Here is a 15,782-nt window from a genome sequence, read left to right as displayed (position 1 = left end):
ATGTGTGTGTCTGTGTGTCTGTGGAGTTTCCTGGTATGTGTGTGTGTGTCTGTGTGGAGTTTCCTGGTGTGTATGTGTGTGTGTGTCGTTTCCTGGTGTGTATGTGTGCGTGTGTCTGTGTGTGTCTGTGTGTATCTGTGTGTGTCTGTGTGTAGTTTCCTGGTGTGTATGTGTGCGTCTGTGTGTCTGTGTATAGTTTCCTGGTGTGTGTGTGTGTCTGTGTGGAGTTTCCTGGTGTGTATGTGTGCGTCTGTGTGTCTGTGTATCTGTGTGTAGTTTCCTGGTGTGTGTGTGTGTCTGTGTGGAGTTTCCTGGTGTGTGTGTGTGTCTGTGTGGAGTTTCCTGGTGTGTGTGTGTGTCTGTGTGTAGATTCCTGGTGTGTATGTGTGCATGTGTGTCTGTGTGTAGTTTCCTGGTGTGTATGTGTGTGTGTGTGTGTGTGTGTGTGTGTGTGTGCTGCCGTGGCTACGTGGCCCGGGAGGATCGATTTCTCTGGACTGTGTAGTGTGTATTTGTTCCATGTTAATGTTAGCTTTGTTTTCCTGGCACACTACAGCCCCCTTGCAGGCCAGACTCTCATTCCTTGGAGTTCAGGGAGGTGGAACACTTTGGATGAAATCTGACCTCAGATTTCTTCACATTTGAAATATGGCTCCATAAACTAACACTTCGCAAAGAAGAGGTTCAAGATTGTGGCCGTTTCCGTGTAGGACAGTAGAAAAGGTGATTGGTTGGGGAGCCCAAAGCGCAAGGTTTGAATTGGGGCTCTCCCGTCTAATCTGTGGTAAAAGTTACCAAGAGGCTTGAAATGCAGCTTGAAATTGGGAATGGCTGCCTCGCAGCGAGAGCGCTCCCCCGAAGTCGATGGGCTGCGTTCAGGAGGTGGAGGGGGCTCTTGTTGGAGGTCTTCAAGCAGAGGCCAGGAGCCCATTCCTCGGGTCTCGTAGAGGGGGCTTCTTTTTACGGATGGGCTGGACTCTCTCACTGCTTACTCTCAATAGGCAGTCAGTAAGCATTCCTTAAGTACCTGACCCTGCGCTCAATGCCCTCAGATTCTGGGATTCCCTGTGGCTTCAGGCAAGTTATTTCATATCTGGGCCATGTTGGGCTGAGCCTATTGTTGTTTCTCTCCCTCTTATTGTGTGTGGTCTGTGAAATTTGAACTCATCTTTAAGCATCCTTCCCACTCACCCCACCCCTCCAACACGGCGTCCAAAAGTGGGCTACATTTTTGTGACCTCTGCCAACTCTAAACTCGGTCTAGCAGAACCCTTTCTGTAGGGGAAGCTGAAAGCAGGAACAGATAATGAGTTTGGTACCAGGGCACGTCGCCTTTCTTTCTGGCTTCTCCTCTCGCTTGTTACCTGATGAATGACCTCTTCAGGTGGTCTTTGCAAAGACTCTCTAAGCAGCGTAGGTAGGTGGACTTGGAGTTTGAGGGCCAAAACCTCTCTAAAGATGAATATAAACTCTTCGCTTTTGTCTTTTGTCCCCTCACCCAGGGATGGAATAAATGTTGGTGGAAGTGAAGCAGAGGGACTAGGGCATCTTTTGGAAAGGGTACCACTAGGAGTTGCCATCTCCAAGTGTTCGGATTTTAGGGTATACCACGAAGGGGCTGCCAGAGACCTTTGGACAAGGTCCTCATGTACCTACAGCTATTGAGCGTTGCATGTAATTGCTAGATATAGTTTTTCTGAAGAAGAAGTGAATGAATAATAGCTGTGACTTTTGGAGGGGGGAGGTGAGGAGGCAAAGAGACTGCTGAATGTCTTCTCTGAATCATGGCCTTTTCCTTAGGAAATCTGTCATTCACAAACCCAATTATGTTCAGGTAGAATGTCAGCCCTGACAGAATGAAATCCATGCTCTCTGCCAGGATTTTTAAAAGAAATCCTGCTTACCAACAACTTCTATTTTCACAAATGTCTATTAAAAAATACAAGCTAAAGCACAATCCACACATTCCCCAGAATTCACTGTGTTTCAAGGAAAAGCTGCAGTCATTGCAACAAAAGGAAGAATCACTGCTACTGGGCTACTGGACGTCAAAGCTTGACTTCTGCCAAAACCAGTGAACATCTTGGTTTTGCTGTGGACTTTGGGTAATTGGAAGTAAACACACTAGCCCCTCTCCAGAGCATCCTAGAGAAAGCGCCATTATGTCCAGGACTCCTGATTTCTTTAACTGTGGGTATATCTCTCCAATCAGCTGACATCCCTTTCTTAAATACCTGCTCTGTGTGCTAGACAACGAAAAGGACGTTACATTCTACTGCTCAAACAGAGAGAGGATCACAGATGAAGGGCTGCCAGGGATCTGATGGGCCACAAAGTTCAACCGCCTCCCCTTCCCCTATTTTATTTATGAGAAATTCGAGGCAGAGAGATATAGTTTAAGTGACTGTATCCTCCAACTTGTGTCAGAAGGGAAATTTGAACCCAAGTCTTCTTGACTCCTAAGTCAAGCATACAACGGACAATACCAGCTTGGCTCTCCATAGGAAATATCCTAAGGAGAAATAGTTGATAAAAATATTATATAATAATAATAATAATGTTATTATTATTATTATTAGCAAATGCTAATGGCTTTCCTATTTATCTTACTAATCACTTAGCTAGGTTTATTTAATATCTACTATGTACCCACACTGTGCTGGACACTGGAGAGACAAAGGCACAAAAGAAATGGTTCTTTTCCTCAAGAAGCTTTCAGTCTATTTAGGGAAGTTTGTAAATGAGAGGACAGATAGAGAGAGGAAAAGGATCCTTTAAGGGTGTTAGTGTTCTTCCTGTTTCAGTTTGCTTTTTTCTTAGGGTAATGAGTCCTAAATTAATCTCTTCATCTGTTTGTTTGTTCCTTCCTTTCATCCCTCCCTCCCTTTTTTCCTTCCTTTCTTCCCTCTTTCCTTCCTTTCTTCCCTCTTTCCTTCCTTCCTTCGTTCCTTCGTTCCTTCCTTCGTTCCTTCGTTCTTCCTTCCATTGTTCCTTCATTCGTTCATTCGTTCATTTGTTCATTCCTTCCTTCCTTCGTTCCTTCCTTCCTTTCTTCCTTCCTTCGTTCCTTCCTTCCTCCCTCCCTTCCTTCCTCCTTTCCCTTCCTTTCTTCCTTCCTTTTTTCTATCCTCCCTCCCTTCCTTCTCTCTTTCCTTTCAATTTATCCATCTTTTGATCAGTCTCTTTCTTTATCTGATGATCAATTTATCTGTCTCTTTATCCATCAATCTATCTATCCATACACGTTTATGTATATTTATGCAACATGCAGCATACATATATACATACATGTATGTGTGCGTATTTCTGTATGTGTTGAGCCCAAGATAAGCTGCTCCCTGTTCCAGGGGCTGCTCTCCTATTGGTGGAATCTTTCCAAGCAGAGACCACTAAGACTCAAGGTCGACAGAGCTCCAAGCCATCTCAACAGCTTAAAATAGAATCCTTTTGCTCAGTCAGGTGGTGGGGAGAACATCTTGCATTGATTGCTTCAGAACTCACTTCTCACCCCACAGATGCAGAGAAATGACTCTGAGAGGCAAGTTGTGCATTGACAACCGCTGAGGCGTCTGATCTGGCCTGCGGATGCCTTGAAAGTTTTCTCGTTTTCCTCCTCTTCTCTCCCCCCTCAGCCCCCTTGCCAATATGCTGAGATTGGCAGCCCGGGCCAGGGCCCACTGAGCCAGGAATGTGGCACTCTCCTTCTTGGAGTGTGGTATCTAGCAGTGTTCATCTGTGCGGTTAGTGGACGCTTGTGCCCCTTCGAGTACTTTCCTTCCATGAATTTGAGATTAGTGCTCTCTCTGTCTGATTCTCAAATTCTGGGGCTTATTTCTTCCAGGTTGTGTTTTTTTTTCTTTCTCCTGATGTTTCAGTTTATTTTGTTAGTTCCTCCAACTTTAAATATTTTGCTGTTCCCTGTCTTGCTGTATAAATGAGGCTCCTTGATGGATATTCTGGGGATCGCACTGGGTAGAATTGCTTTAAGTTTTATGAAAATAAATGTGTGATTTTTCTAGTAAAAAAAAACGCATTAGTCACTGAATAGCTTAGTAAAATTAACTTCAACACACGTTGAGCTCTTTTTCCTCAAGTCATAAACTCAAATAAGAAACTCTGTGAAAGCTTCTCGGCAGCCCTGGCCTCTTCACAGTAGCTGATTAATTAAAGCGTTCCCATTAAATTACGCTGTGATTATTTTTGAAGGTAACAGCCAGAGGCCAGACTGAGCCCCTTTGACTTGGTAGATGCAAACCAGACATACAGTGTGTTTTGGGGCTGTGGGCGTCTTAGATCTGATGGAAAGCAGGAAATGAGAGAATCTGGCAGGGCTCTGTGGTCTGGCTCAGTGGAACCTCCTGACTTTTTTTTTCCTGAAGTACATTCTTGTGCTGTAAAGGGCAAAGTGGAAACTTAGGTGCAAACCTAGATCCAGGGTGCTTGGGATGGATGGCTTAGAAGGCTCCCCCATTAGCCAAAGAAATTGAACCATTTATTCTTTTGTAGTTGTCCCTGCCCGTTTTGTTTGGAGGTAAAAGAATTGTGTGTGTGTGTGTGTGTTTCCTGATGCTTGCATCAGTATTTATATAGCTTCATTTTTGTGCCCATAGAGGAGGGAACAGATGGTAACCTTAAAAGAGAAAACTCAGTTCTGGGAAGGAATTGTATCTTTATGTACCTTTGCTTGAAACTCACAGATGCATGGCCTTCCTGGATATGTAAAAATGATTAGAGTAGAGAGAACAATTGAGTTTCTAATTAGGATTTCAAATCTCCAGGTCTCTGAAATGGAGATAGACATTTCTTTTCTAAGAGAATCCTGTCTAATTTAGGGGAAGAAACCTCTCTGCTTTTCACTCACTTAAATGGGAATGTCACTCACTTAATTATTGTATCCAGATCCCTTTCAGCTCTCTCTCGCTTGCTCTCTCTCTCTCTCTCTCTCTCTCTCTCTCTCTCTCTCTCTCTCTCTCTCTCTCTCTCTCTCTGTCTCTCTCTGTCTCTCTGTCTCTCTGTCTCTCTCTCTCTCTCTCTCTCTGTCTCTCTCTCTCTCTCTCTCTCTGTCTCTCTCTGTCTCTGTCTCTGTCTCTCTCTCTGTCTCTCTCTGTCTCTGTCTCTCTGTCTCTGTCTCTGTCTCTGTCTCTCTCTGTCTCTGTCTCTGTCTGTCTCTCTCTCTCTGTCTGTCTGTCTCTCTCTCTCTCTCTCTCTCTCTCTCTCTCTCTCTCTCTCTCTCTCTCTCTCTCTCTCTCTCTCTCTCAAACCCCTTAACTTCTTTTGTAGAATGGGCATATCTGTTCCAAGGCAGAAGAGCAATAAGGGTTAGACCATTGTGGTTAAGTGACTTGCCCAGGGTCTCACAACTAGGTAGTGCCTGAGGCCAGATTTGAACCTTGGACTTATTGTGTTCATGTCTCATGCTTTATCCACTGATCCACTGAGCCATCCAGTGGTCCCTCCACTCTCAGGCAAACATCTAAATATAATGCTCATATGCGGTTTGGCTGGGCATTGGCAATTTGCACACCAAGAAGTCTGGACCAAAAAAAGGTGGAAATGAAGGAAAATTCTCTAGTTTACATGTTACTGGGATGTTGGAAGGGTCAAATGAGATCATATCTATAAAGCACTTATAAAAACTTTAAAGCATTATATAGGGATACAGATAGGTCTAGACTTTTGAATTTTCTGCTATAGGGAACTCCAGGTAAGGAAACTCTGTCTTCTATAGATGGAGGTTGGTACCTTCTCTACAATTTAGCTTTATGAAGTTACCTAGAGCCAGTATATATATATATATATATATATATATATATATGTCCAAGGCACAGGCTTGAACCCATGTCTTAATGACTTTTAGGCTGATTTTCTATATAGTATGCCATGCTGCCTCAAACAAAGCATCACACAAAAATCAGTGATTCCTATTGTTGTGTTTTTAAAATGGATTTATTGATATCTTTTATTTTTAGATGCCCCACATTTCCCTCAGTACCCTTCTCCTTTTCCACAGCCATTCCTCAAGCCAAAGAGTTTTTAAAGAAGAAAAAGGATAAAGCATTCATCAAAACCAATCAACTCCCTAGAATCTGACTTACAGGCAGTATTTATATCTGTGTGTCCCCACTTTCCCAAAGGAAAGGAGGCAGGCAATGCTCTTAGCTCTTCTTTGTAGCCAAGATTCTCTTTTACCTTCTTTGCCTCTCTTTCCTTCTCCTCTTCCTCATTCTTTTTCTTCTTGAAGAAGAAGAAGAAAGAGGAAAGAAACTTATGGGACAAGTCACTATTTTATTATGATCCATTTAAATTTAATTTCTGATGGATTATTGTACAGGGAGATTAAATGATTGATTTTTTTGAAATCAATAAAATCTTTAGGAGAGTCATAAAAGCAATAAATAAATAAGAGTGTGTGTGTGTGTGTGTGTGTGTGTGTGTGTGTGACCTCATATATATGGCCATCAACAGAATAATAATGATGCTGATCATGTTTTGAAAAGTCTGGACCAACAATTTCATTGGTGTGGAGAATTGTTGCCATGGGAACTTCCTCCACTGATGTTAACTAACCCTCCACTGAGGTGGCCTGGCAACATTGTCTGTAACTCAGTCTCAAGTTGTTGCCTAGATTCCTGGAAGGTTAAGTGATGTATCCGAGATCAAATGAGGTAGGGTGCTCAGCTCTCTGCCTGGCATAGCAGGCACTTACTAAATGCTCGACCTTCCTTCCAGGGTCCAAGGATGATGCTTTCTGCCCTTTGCCACACTCTCTGGTTGTGGATACTGTTATTGTTTGTTGTTATACTTGTTCCTCTGGCATAAGCAACTGCCAATGAAGAAATTCCCTCTGCCAATGCAGACCAACAGCTGCCCTATAACCCATAGAGTTGCCTGGGCCTATAGAAGTGGGGTCACTTGCCAAGGTCATAGAGTCAGCATCAGGATGTGTTAGAGACAAGATTTGAACCCAAGGCCTCCTGAGACCAGCACTAACCATTATACATCCCTTGTTTTGTTATGTTGTTTCCTCCTTATCATCATTGTTGCCATTTTTATTATCATTATTATTATTATTACTAGTATTAAAAATCATGAAGTGAATATATATCCCTTCTTTTGTTATGTTGTTTCATTGTTGCCATTATTATTATCATTATTATTATTACTATTATTAAAAATAATGAAGTGAATATCAAGTTTATTGGTAATTTCTTCTGGTAAATATTTAACTTTTGGATTACTATCAGTGAGTTTATACTTTAACTCTTTACAGGAAATCAACTTTCTACCCAGATAAAAAATACACACTCTGTCTCTGTCTCTCTGTCTCTGTCTGTCTGTCTTTCTGTGTGTCTGTCTGTCTCTCTTTTTCCTCCTCCCTCCCCAGGGAAACCCCATAGAAGGGAAGCCAAGTCTACTTTCAAGTAACTCTGACAGTCTTGAGCAGCAAGGTGGCCCAGTCCACAGAGTAATGAGCTGAGAGTCAGAAGACAAGTTCAAATCCAACTTCAGAGATTTACTAGTTGTAGAATCTTATGCAAGTCATTTAGTCTGTTTGCCTCAGTTTTATCAACTGTACAGTGGGGATAATAACAGCCCCTCTACCTCCCAGGGTTGGAGCCAGTATGAGATAATGTTTGTAAAGTGCTTAGCCCAGTGGCTGGCCCATAGTAGGTGCTTCATAAATGCTCATTCCCTCCCTCCTCCCCTTTTGCCTGGCCTGTGACCCGCCAGGGCTGCCTGCACATGGGCGTGTGTTTCCATTCCCATCACGGAAGGCGTACACACACATTCTGCAAGAGAACATTGTTTGGGATGCTCTGGGGCCCTGCCAGAGGCATGTTGCCAAAGAATGTTTTTAGTTCAAGATTGGAGCTTTGGTGATTGGCAGCCCTCTTGAAAATGGTTTCTTTCCTCCTTCCATGCTCACTCACCGAGCCTCCCTTTCTGCTTACAGGAAGATCTGTCTGCACTGCAAGTGTCCCCAGGAGGAGCACATCGTGACGGTGATGCCTTTGGAAATGGAGAAGACGGTCAGCAAGCTCATGTTTGATTTCCAGAGGAACTCGACCTCCGACGATGACTCGGGCTGTGCCTTGGAGGAGTACGCCTGGGTCCCACCGGGGCTGAAGCCCGAACAGGTAACATTCCCCGTTTGTTGGGGGATTGTCTTTCCTTTATTTCTTGGTAACTCGGCATGACCTTCCTGCCAGGAATAATCAAGGCTTGGCTCTCTTGTTTGAAAGCTCTGCTCTGGGTGCTGTTGGGGAGGCTAAGTGGGAAGAGAAGAGCCTTAGACTGAGATGAGCACATCGCCTCTTCAAGGGTACATTTGGAGGAGGGCTGGAGCTCCTTCTCCGAGGAAGGTCGGGCCCAGACCTGCAGCTTTTAGATGGGCAAACCGCATTTTTGAAGATGTGACATTGTCTGAGAGTTCAGCTATGAGCTTTGGGGGAAGGCTCGTTTCCAGAGGGGAATGGGAAAGTGTAACCTTGTTCTTTCCAGAGATTGTGCCCCCGTGTTGAAATATTGAGCTTGGCTGGACTTGACTCACAGAGACTTCGGCATTTCCTAGAACATTTTGGCACCCCCCACAGGCTGTAAATATCATTGGTTTGATTAAAGGAACTCAGTTATAGTTTCTCGCTTTTTCCCCCTGCATTCTTCACTGACACACAAATCCTGATTTTACATATTTTGGCACTAGGGATTCCATCTATCACCATGAAACTGTAATAATAATATTAATAACTGACATTTTTATTGAGCTTTGAAGATCTTAAAGTTGTATTTTATCAAATCAGAGCCTTGTGCAATATCCCAATGAGGTAGGTACTTTAGATGGTATGGTACCCATTTTTCAGATGTGGTAACTGAAATTCAGAAAGGTGTACCTGGGAAATCATCCAAATTCACTTTTTCAGTCAACATTCCCCAAAGGTCCCTAGGATCAAAGATAAACTCCTGTGTTTGGTATTTTAAGCCCCTCAGGATCTGACTCCAATGTAAATTAGTCTTAGTATACTTTGCTCCTTTGCCTCTTCGATTCAGCCAAATCAATATTTCTGCTGTTATTCATTCACATCACTGAATTTCCTGCCTTTGTCTGGCCTGTCCTCTAGGCCTGGAATGTATTCCCACCTCCCCTCAGCCTCTTAAAATTCCCAATTTCCTTCTACATTCCACTGAAGCTCTGCCTCCTACTCAAAGGCTTCCTTGATCTCCCAGGCTGTGGTGGCTCTCCTTCCCATTACCTTATATCTATTTTGTGTGTATTGGGCACATACACATTTTATGTATATGTGTACACATGGATTCATCCAATAAATTGGAGGGTCCTTGAGGGCAGGGATGCTTCCTCTTTGTGTTTGTAACCCCAGGGTCTGGCACATTGTAGTTACCTAATAAATGGTTGTTGATTGATGACTTCTGGCCAGGAATATAGTAAACAGTTGGGCAGATGCTAAGGAGTTCCAGGAACTTCTGGGAGGCTACATAGACATTCCCACTCACCCTTTGCTTATGGTAGAAGAAGTATTGGATTTAGTGAATGAGGACCCATGTTTGAATTCTAGTTCTTATTTGTGTCATTGGACAAATCAATAAAGAAGGAAGGAAACAAGCATTTATTATGTGTTACAGGCAACACTTTACAACTATTACCATAATTGATTCTCACAACAACTCTGTGAGCTACTATTATTATTAGATCCATTTTACACATGAAGAAATGTGAAGTGACTTGCCTAGGATCACATGAGTAATAAGTGAGACTGGATTTGAATCTGGGCACAGTGCTCTATCTGCTATGTCACTTAACTGCCTTGGGATTCCGTTTCTTCTTCTCTAAAAGAAAGGAATTAAACTAGATGATCTCTTTGGAGTCCCTTCCAACTCCCAGTCTGTGGTGCTTGATAACCTAATAAATGTTGAAAATAGGATTTGAACCCAGGCTTTCCTGACTCCCAAGTCCAACACTATTCACTAAGACCTACAGCCCAAATTGGTTCAGTCTTGCCTCTGTGTTCTGTAAGAGTCTTTGAGTAAAGCATTCATTCTCAAGCCTCTGTCCCATCATTGCCTTCCTGGCTGAGCTTAGGTAGATCACTTCTCAGCCACAGAGTGACACCTAATTAATCCAGCCTGGACTTGAGGAAAAATCCCCTCTCCTTCCCATTCCCAGGAAGTGTTCATTCATCAAGTGATCCTTCCTTGAAGATTTCTAATGATAAATCCATTTCACTGTAGGGCAGACATAGTGTTCCTTCACTTCAGACCAACATTCTCTTCTTTTCAGTTTCCACAATCTTTGTTTTCCCTGGTCCTGCCACTGGGGCCAAGGATAATGTTCTAAGGTTTCTTTCATAGGATGACTCTTCCCCTGGTTTTCTCATTTCCAGATTCTCCCCAAGTCTAGAACCCACTCCTTTATCTTCATCTCTCAATACATCTGTCTTGCTCCTAGCCACTGTGACTTTCCCCTCTAAGGATTTTATGATCTTCCCAAGTGTTCTTGATCTTCCTTCTCAGCTGACCTCCCATTTCCTCTACTATTTCCATCGTATACACCACTTGTGGTAGAATATAACCTTCTTGAGGGCAGCAACTATTCCCTTTAGTCTTCGTATGCCCAATGCTTTGCACATGGTAAGTGCACAGCATGTAATGAATTGAATGAAGAGTTGAGTGAGCAATGGTGGTAGGGTTGTTATGCCCTATGAGCCCAATAACTTCTCTCAATATTATTTTCCATCCTGAGTTCACCTACACATTTTCCTTAAACACTCACTCTTTTTGCACTATCTAGAAGTCTCCCACCCCCTTCCTGTTCACCTCTAGGACACGACCTCCTACGAGGTGGGTCCCCTAGCTTTTCTGGATTCCCTCATCTTCCGCTGCCCAGAAAGCCACCGCTGATTTCTTTTTCTCTGAGAACAGTAATTTGTTTGACATGAATGTCAAATTCTTGGCTTATCTTTCCTACTCCTTACTCCTTTCTGGAGTGGTAGGAAGGAAAGCTTTCCCCTGGGGCAAAAATATTAGAAGAGAGAGGATGGTAGTGGAGGCAGGACTGCTTACAGGTGTAGCCATGCCAAGAGAGGGGCCAGCCCATCTCCTAGAGATTCTGGGTTGGGAAGGGAAGAAAGGACTATGAAAATGGGCTCCTGGGGCTGTTGGCCAGGGGTCAAGTGAGGGAGTGGGACTTTAACTGCCTTTTCAGCTTTATTTCTTCTTATTTCTTTGTAAAGAACAGTAATGGCAGTCTCTGGGCCGCTGCAGAGAGAAAAAAGCACTTTACTAGATATTGGTATCTTGGTACAAAGCCGCCCTGATCACTCTATCCTCATTACAAATGTACTTCCTCCTCAGCTCAAGAACAAGCTTGCCACTCATCCTGGGCCATAATTACAGGTAACTGGGAAACTTAGGATCATCATCAGTTGACTCTATCAATTCGAAGAGTGTATACATGCCATTTGGAGGTTGGGGAGCCTTCTACTCGTATTATACTGATGAGTGGAAATAAAGCCGATCTTTCACAGGCTTGTTTTGAGGGAGGATGATTCATGCCATCAAATAAACTGGGTGAATGGTGCCAAAGGAGACAGTGTTCCCATCTTTGATGGTTCTTTCTATTGTCCTTTCAGATTGGAAAGAAATCTCTCTTTTTCTCTTCTTCCTTACTCTTAGCCTTACTCAAATCAATAAAATACAAGCAATGAGAAACGGAAATTGTCCTACAGAGAGACAAGACTCTCTTGATGCCAATCAAGGGGCTGTGTACTCGCCTAATGAAATATCAGCTTACTAAGAAAGCTTGAAGGATGTCATTGTAGAAAGGAAACTGCCAGCTCCATTTCTTTTTTTTTTAATTCTAGCACTGATGGGACTGGTTATGAATTTAAAGACAGCTCTGTTGTAAGTTTAAGATTAGAACACTGAGTCCCCTAAAGCTTTGATTCCACACTTTGCCTCCTGCTCTGATACCTTCCTTTTAGTTGGATGTTTTTTGGGAGCATCCCCCTCCCTGGCAGGAGGAATGGTGGGTGAATATATTAAGCTACCATTTGCTGGAGGCAAAATATAAAGGCTTTATTAGTGTAAAACACATTGCAAATGTGTTATAATTTTTGTAAGAAATCTTTCCTATCATTGCTTTATCCAAGGGTTAAGACATACCTTCTGGTGATTTTCACCATTCTCTTTCTTCTGAGAAGCCCCATCATGAAAGCTAATGCTGGCCCTTCAGGGCAAATTTCTATTCATGGATGTGATCTCAATTAAAGATAGATGAGGAACATTTTTTTCATGAGGACCCATCAGTCCCAATAGGTCATTTTGTTAATAAGTCAACAGACTTGTAAGTGCCTACCTACAATGTACAAGAAGCTGTGCTAATCATAGGTATTGCAAAGCTAAAAGTTAAAAAAAAGCTTTGCCTTCAGGATTTTGACATCCTAACTACCTTAAAAGGGGAGTGTGAACCGCTGGAAAGAGCACTGATCTAGAAGCCAGAGGATTCTAATCCTACCTCTTCCACTTACTCCCTCTGTAACCTTGTCCTGATCACATGGGCCTCAGCTTACTTTTCTATAAAGTGAGGAGGGGGGTTGTTTTCATCCTTTAAGGTCTCTTCCAGCTCAAAATCTATGATCCTTTGACATGAATTTGAATTCTGGACTTATACTTCTGGGCTTATACTTTAGTCTTCTGGGTCTCAGTTTCTTAATCTGTAAAATAGAGGAATTGAATTAGATGATGTCTAAGGTTCCTTTCAGTTGAGAAATCTGATAACCGTATGATCTTAGGAGTTTGGCATGTCTTACAGATGATGCCAGGAAAGAAAGAATGAGATGTTCTTGGCTCAGTGGATAACCAATCTCATCTTTGTAAATTGGATGTGGTTTCAGGTGATTAGTCTAAAAAGCAAGGGAAGAAAAGCCATTTTAATTTAATTTGCATCTCTTCAAATCTTGTGTTTGCAAGAGAATGTGCTTGGGCTAGTAATCAGGAGACCCAGAGTTCTTCCTCCAATTTGGCCAGTGATTAGGACATTGTCATTTTCCTCCCTGGCCCTCTGTTTCTCCATTGATCATCAGATGGATGCAATAATTTTTACCCAACCAATACCACAGGTATGATAATTTTATAAGGAGATAATGGTGACAAAAGAGCTTTATAAGGTTAAGAACCCTATAAAAATGGTGAGGCGGCTCCTTTTCTCATCATTATTACCTGGAGGAAAAGAGGTGCTGTGCCAGGTGACTGCTTCTGGGCAGACCAAGAAAGAAACTCATCTTCATGTGGTGGTTGCCTTGACGTTGCTACTGATGTGTTTATTTAGCAAAGCACAGGGTGATATTTCCCCATGTCTGTGTCTGCACTGAGCAAGGGGAGTGTCGGGTGCCACAATTTTCCTCTGTGTTTCAAAGGAAGTACGTGGAGTAAGGACCAGGGTGTGGGTGGCCAGCCTTCTGTGTGTACTTTCAAGCTTCCTTCTCACTTTGGTCTTCTGTCTTCTTTAATTCCCAGCACAGTTTGCCTGGAGCATCCAAAGTCAAGGCAGATTGCATCCCCCAAAGATGTGGGAACCCTTCAAATATATCCCATGTCTGTGAGTCTTTGAGCAGGAGCAGGATGTTCCGATGTGAACATCCAAGTCCTCAGTCTGCTAATGTTCGTGTCTTCTCCTTCACGTGGAATGGTGCTGTAGTAGGCAATGATGATAAGCATACATTTGTGTAACAAAAAATGTTTTGCATACATTATCTTATTGGATCCTCAAAACACCCTGTGATGTGTGGAACATCACAGTGTTGGTTTATTTGATTCGAATCAGACTCATAATTTCACGAGTCGTGATTTCACGGGACAGGGGATACCTGGTGAGGAAATGCCTTCCATCACAACAGAGTGACTGATGTCACCTCTGAAACTTATAGTTTGAAAGAAGAGTGGTAGCCTGAGGCACTTAGAGGGTAAGGGAGTGTCCGATAGATAGCGAGGATTCATTAGAGGAAGGATTTAGATTTGTCTGATTCCAAGACCAGCTTTCTGCCCACTACATGACAGTGTGTTGTGTGAATGTAGTTTACATATAAGTTGATAGACCTAGCAAGGAAATGAACCTTAGAAGCCATCTAAAACTCTCATTTTGCAAATGAGGAAACAGAGGTACAAAAATCTTATCCAAGTCTTCATAGGTATTAAGTAACAGAGGCTGGATTTCAATTCAGGTCCTATGACTCCAAATTTTCCAGCATATCATGCAGCTCTATGTGCCTTGGATTCATGGCCACCTCCCTAGTTCAGGGCTGTATCACCTCTCTTCCGAACTACTTTGGCACCCTCCTAATTGGTCTTCTGGCTTCTGGTCTTGACCCTCTCCAAATGTGTGTCACACACAACTGTCTGAAGAATCTTTCTAAGTCACAGAAATGTGTTCTATCCCTGTTCAACAATCCCCCTCCCCCCATTCCATTATCTCTTGGATACAAATTCAACCTCTTTACCCAAGCCCTGAAAGCCTTCTCCCCTCAAACTCATTGCCTTCTTCTTCTTCACACCTATTCTGGGTTCAAAATGGCCAGTAACTTGGCACTTCTAGCCTTTGGCCAGGCTGTCCCCTGCCTTCAATGTACTACTTCTCAACTGTCTGTTTACTGAAATCCTTGCAGCTTCTTCTACGCTAGGTGAAGGTGCCACCTTCTTCAGGGTACATCTGTTCTTTCCTTCTTCAGTTACCTTGGATTTATGTATCTACTTACCTGAAAAGAGAATGTAAACTTTTTAAGGGCAATAGCAAGTTTTCATTTGTCTTCCTCTTCCAGTTGGGTAGCACAGTGTCTCCTTGTACAGGGTCTTACATAACTGTTGGTTGAATGAATTAAAGGTCTTCTCCAGAACCATACGCCTGCTTTTAAGCAGCCAAGACAATATTTGAACTCAGGTCTTCAGAGTTCTGATCCAGGATTCTTCCCGTAATATTTCATTTCCAGACATCACAGTATTCAATTTCCGTTACCAGCAGCAGGAAGGAATATTATATTTCCATTTTAAGAGGCAACAAAGTGTGTGGTTAAAGGGCCAGCTGGGTTTGGAGCTGCAATTCAAATTCAAATCCCTGCTATGTCCCTTACTAGCAGCAAGACCTTGGGCAAACCACTTGACCTCCATTTGAGTCATATCTGACTCTTTATGACCCTATTTGGTTTTTTGTTGTTGTTGTTGCAAAGATACTGGAGTAATTTGCCATTTCCTTCTCCAGCTCATTTTACAGATGAGGAAACTGAGGCAACCAGGGTGAAGTGACTTGTCCAGGGTCACACAGCTAGTAAGTGTCTAAGGTCATAGTTTTCCTGATTCCTGGTTAGACACTATCTGCCATACCACCTAGCTGTCCTATGAGCCTTAGTTTCCTCATTTGTCATATGAGGGTGTTAGACCAGGTGACTTCTGAAAGCCCTTCCTGCTCTAAAGGGAAGATTTGGTGGTGTCTGACATCCTTTCCATTTATATGTCTGATCCCACTTGTGAGGTACCGGAACTTCTTTTCTGCGAACAGACAGCCATGGCAGCTGTCCTAATGTAAGATAAGGAAAGGTTGTTGAACTCATTGGCAATTGGCAAACCCTGTATTTCTTGTCCAAAAGACTTAACTTGAAAATGTTTTCCACTTTGACTTTTCCTTAATAGAAGGACAGATGACAACAACTTCAGATCAGACAGACATAACCTTGAAAAAATGAATGTGTGTTCGAAAAGCAAGCATTCTGACTCAGGCT

General features: G+C 42.8%; 1 protein-coding gene across 4 annotated transcripts in view; it reads left to right on the top strand.

Moving 5' to 3' along the window:
• The window catches only part of PRICKLE2 (prickle planar cell polarity protein 2), a 369,208-nt gene that overhangs the window by 250,784 nt on the left and 102,642 nt on the right, over positions 1 to 15,782 (top strand). For all 4 annotated transcript variants that reach the window (XR_008913354.1, XM_001371584.4, XM_056804373.1 and 1 more), the window contains one exon: positions 7,955 to 8,138. Coding sequence is in view for 3 of the 4 variants with exons in the window: in XM_001371584.4 (XP_001371621.2) it covers positions 7,955 to 8,138 (184 nt within the window). In the remaining variant the exon portion in view is untranslated. The remainder of the gene's footprint in view (positions 1 to 7,954; positions 8,139 to 15,782) is intronic.

The sequence above is a fragment of the Monodelphis domestica genome, chromosome 7 (genome assembly GCF_027887165.1).
Source record: "Monodelphis domestica isolate mMonDom1 chromosome 7, mMonDom1.pri, whole genome shotgun sequence".
In the NCBI taxonomy this organism is placed as follows: domain Eukaryota; kingdom Metazoa; phylum Chordata; class Mammalia; order Didelphimorphia; family Didelphidae; genus Monodelphis; species Monodelphis domestica.
The sequence above is the reverse complement of the archived record's forward strand: the minus strand, read 5'-3'. Positions and strand labels throughout refer to the sequence as shown.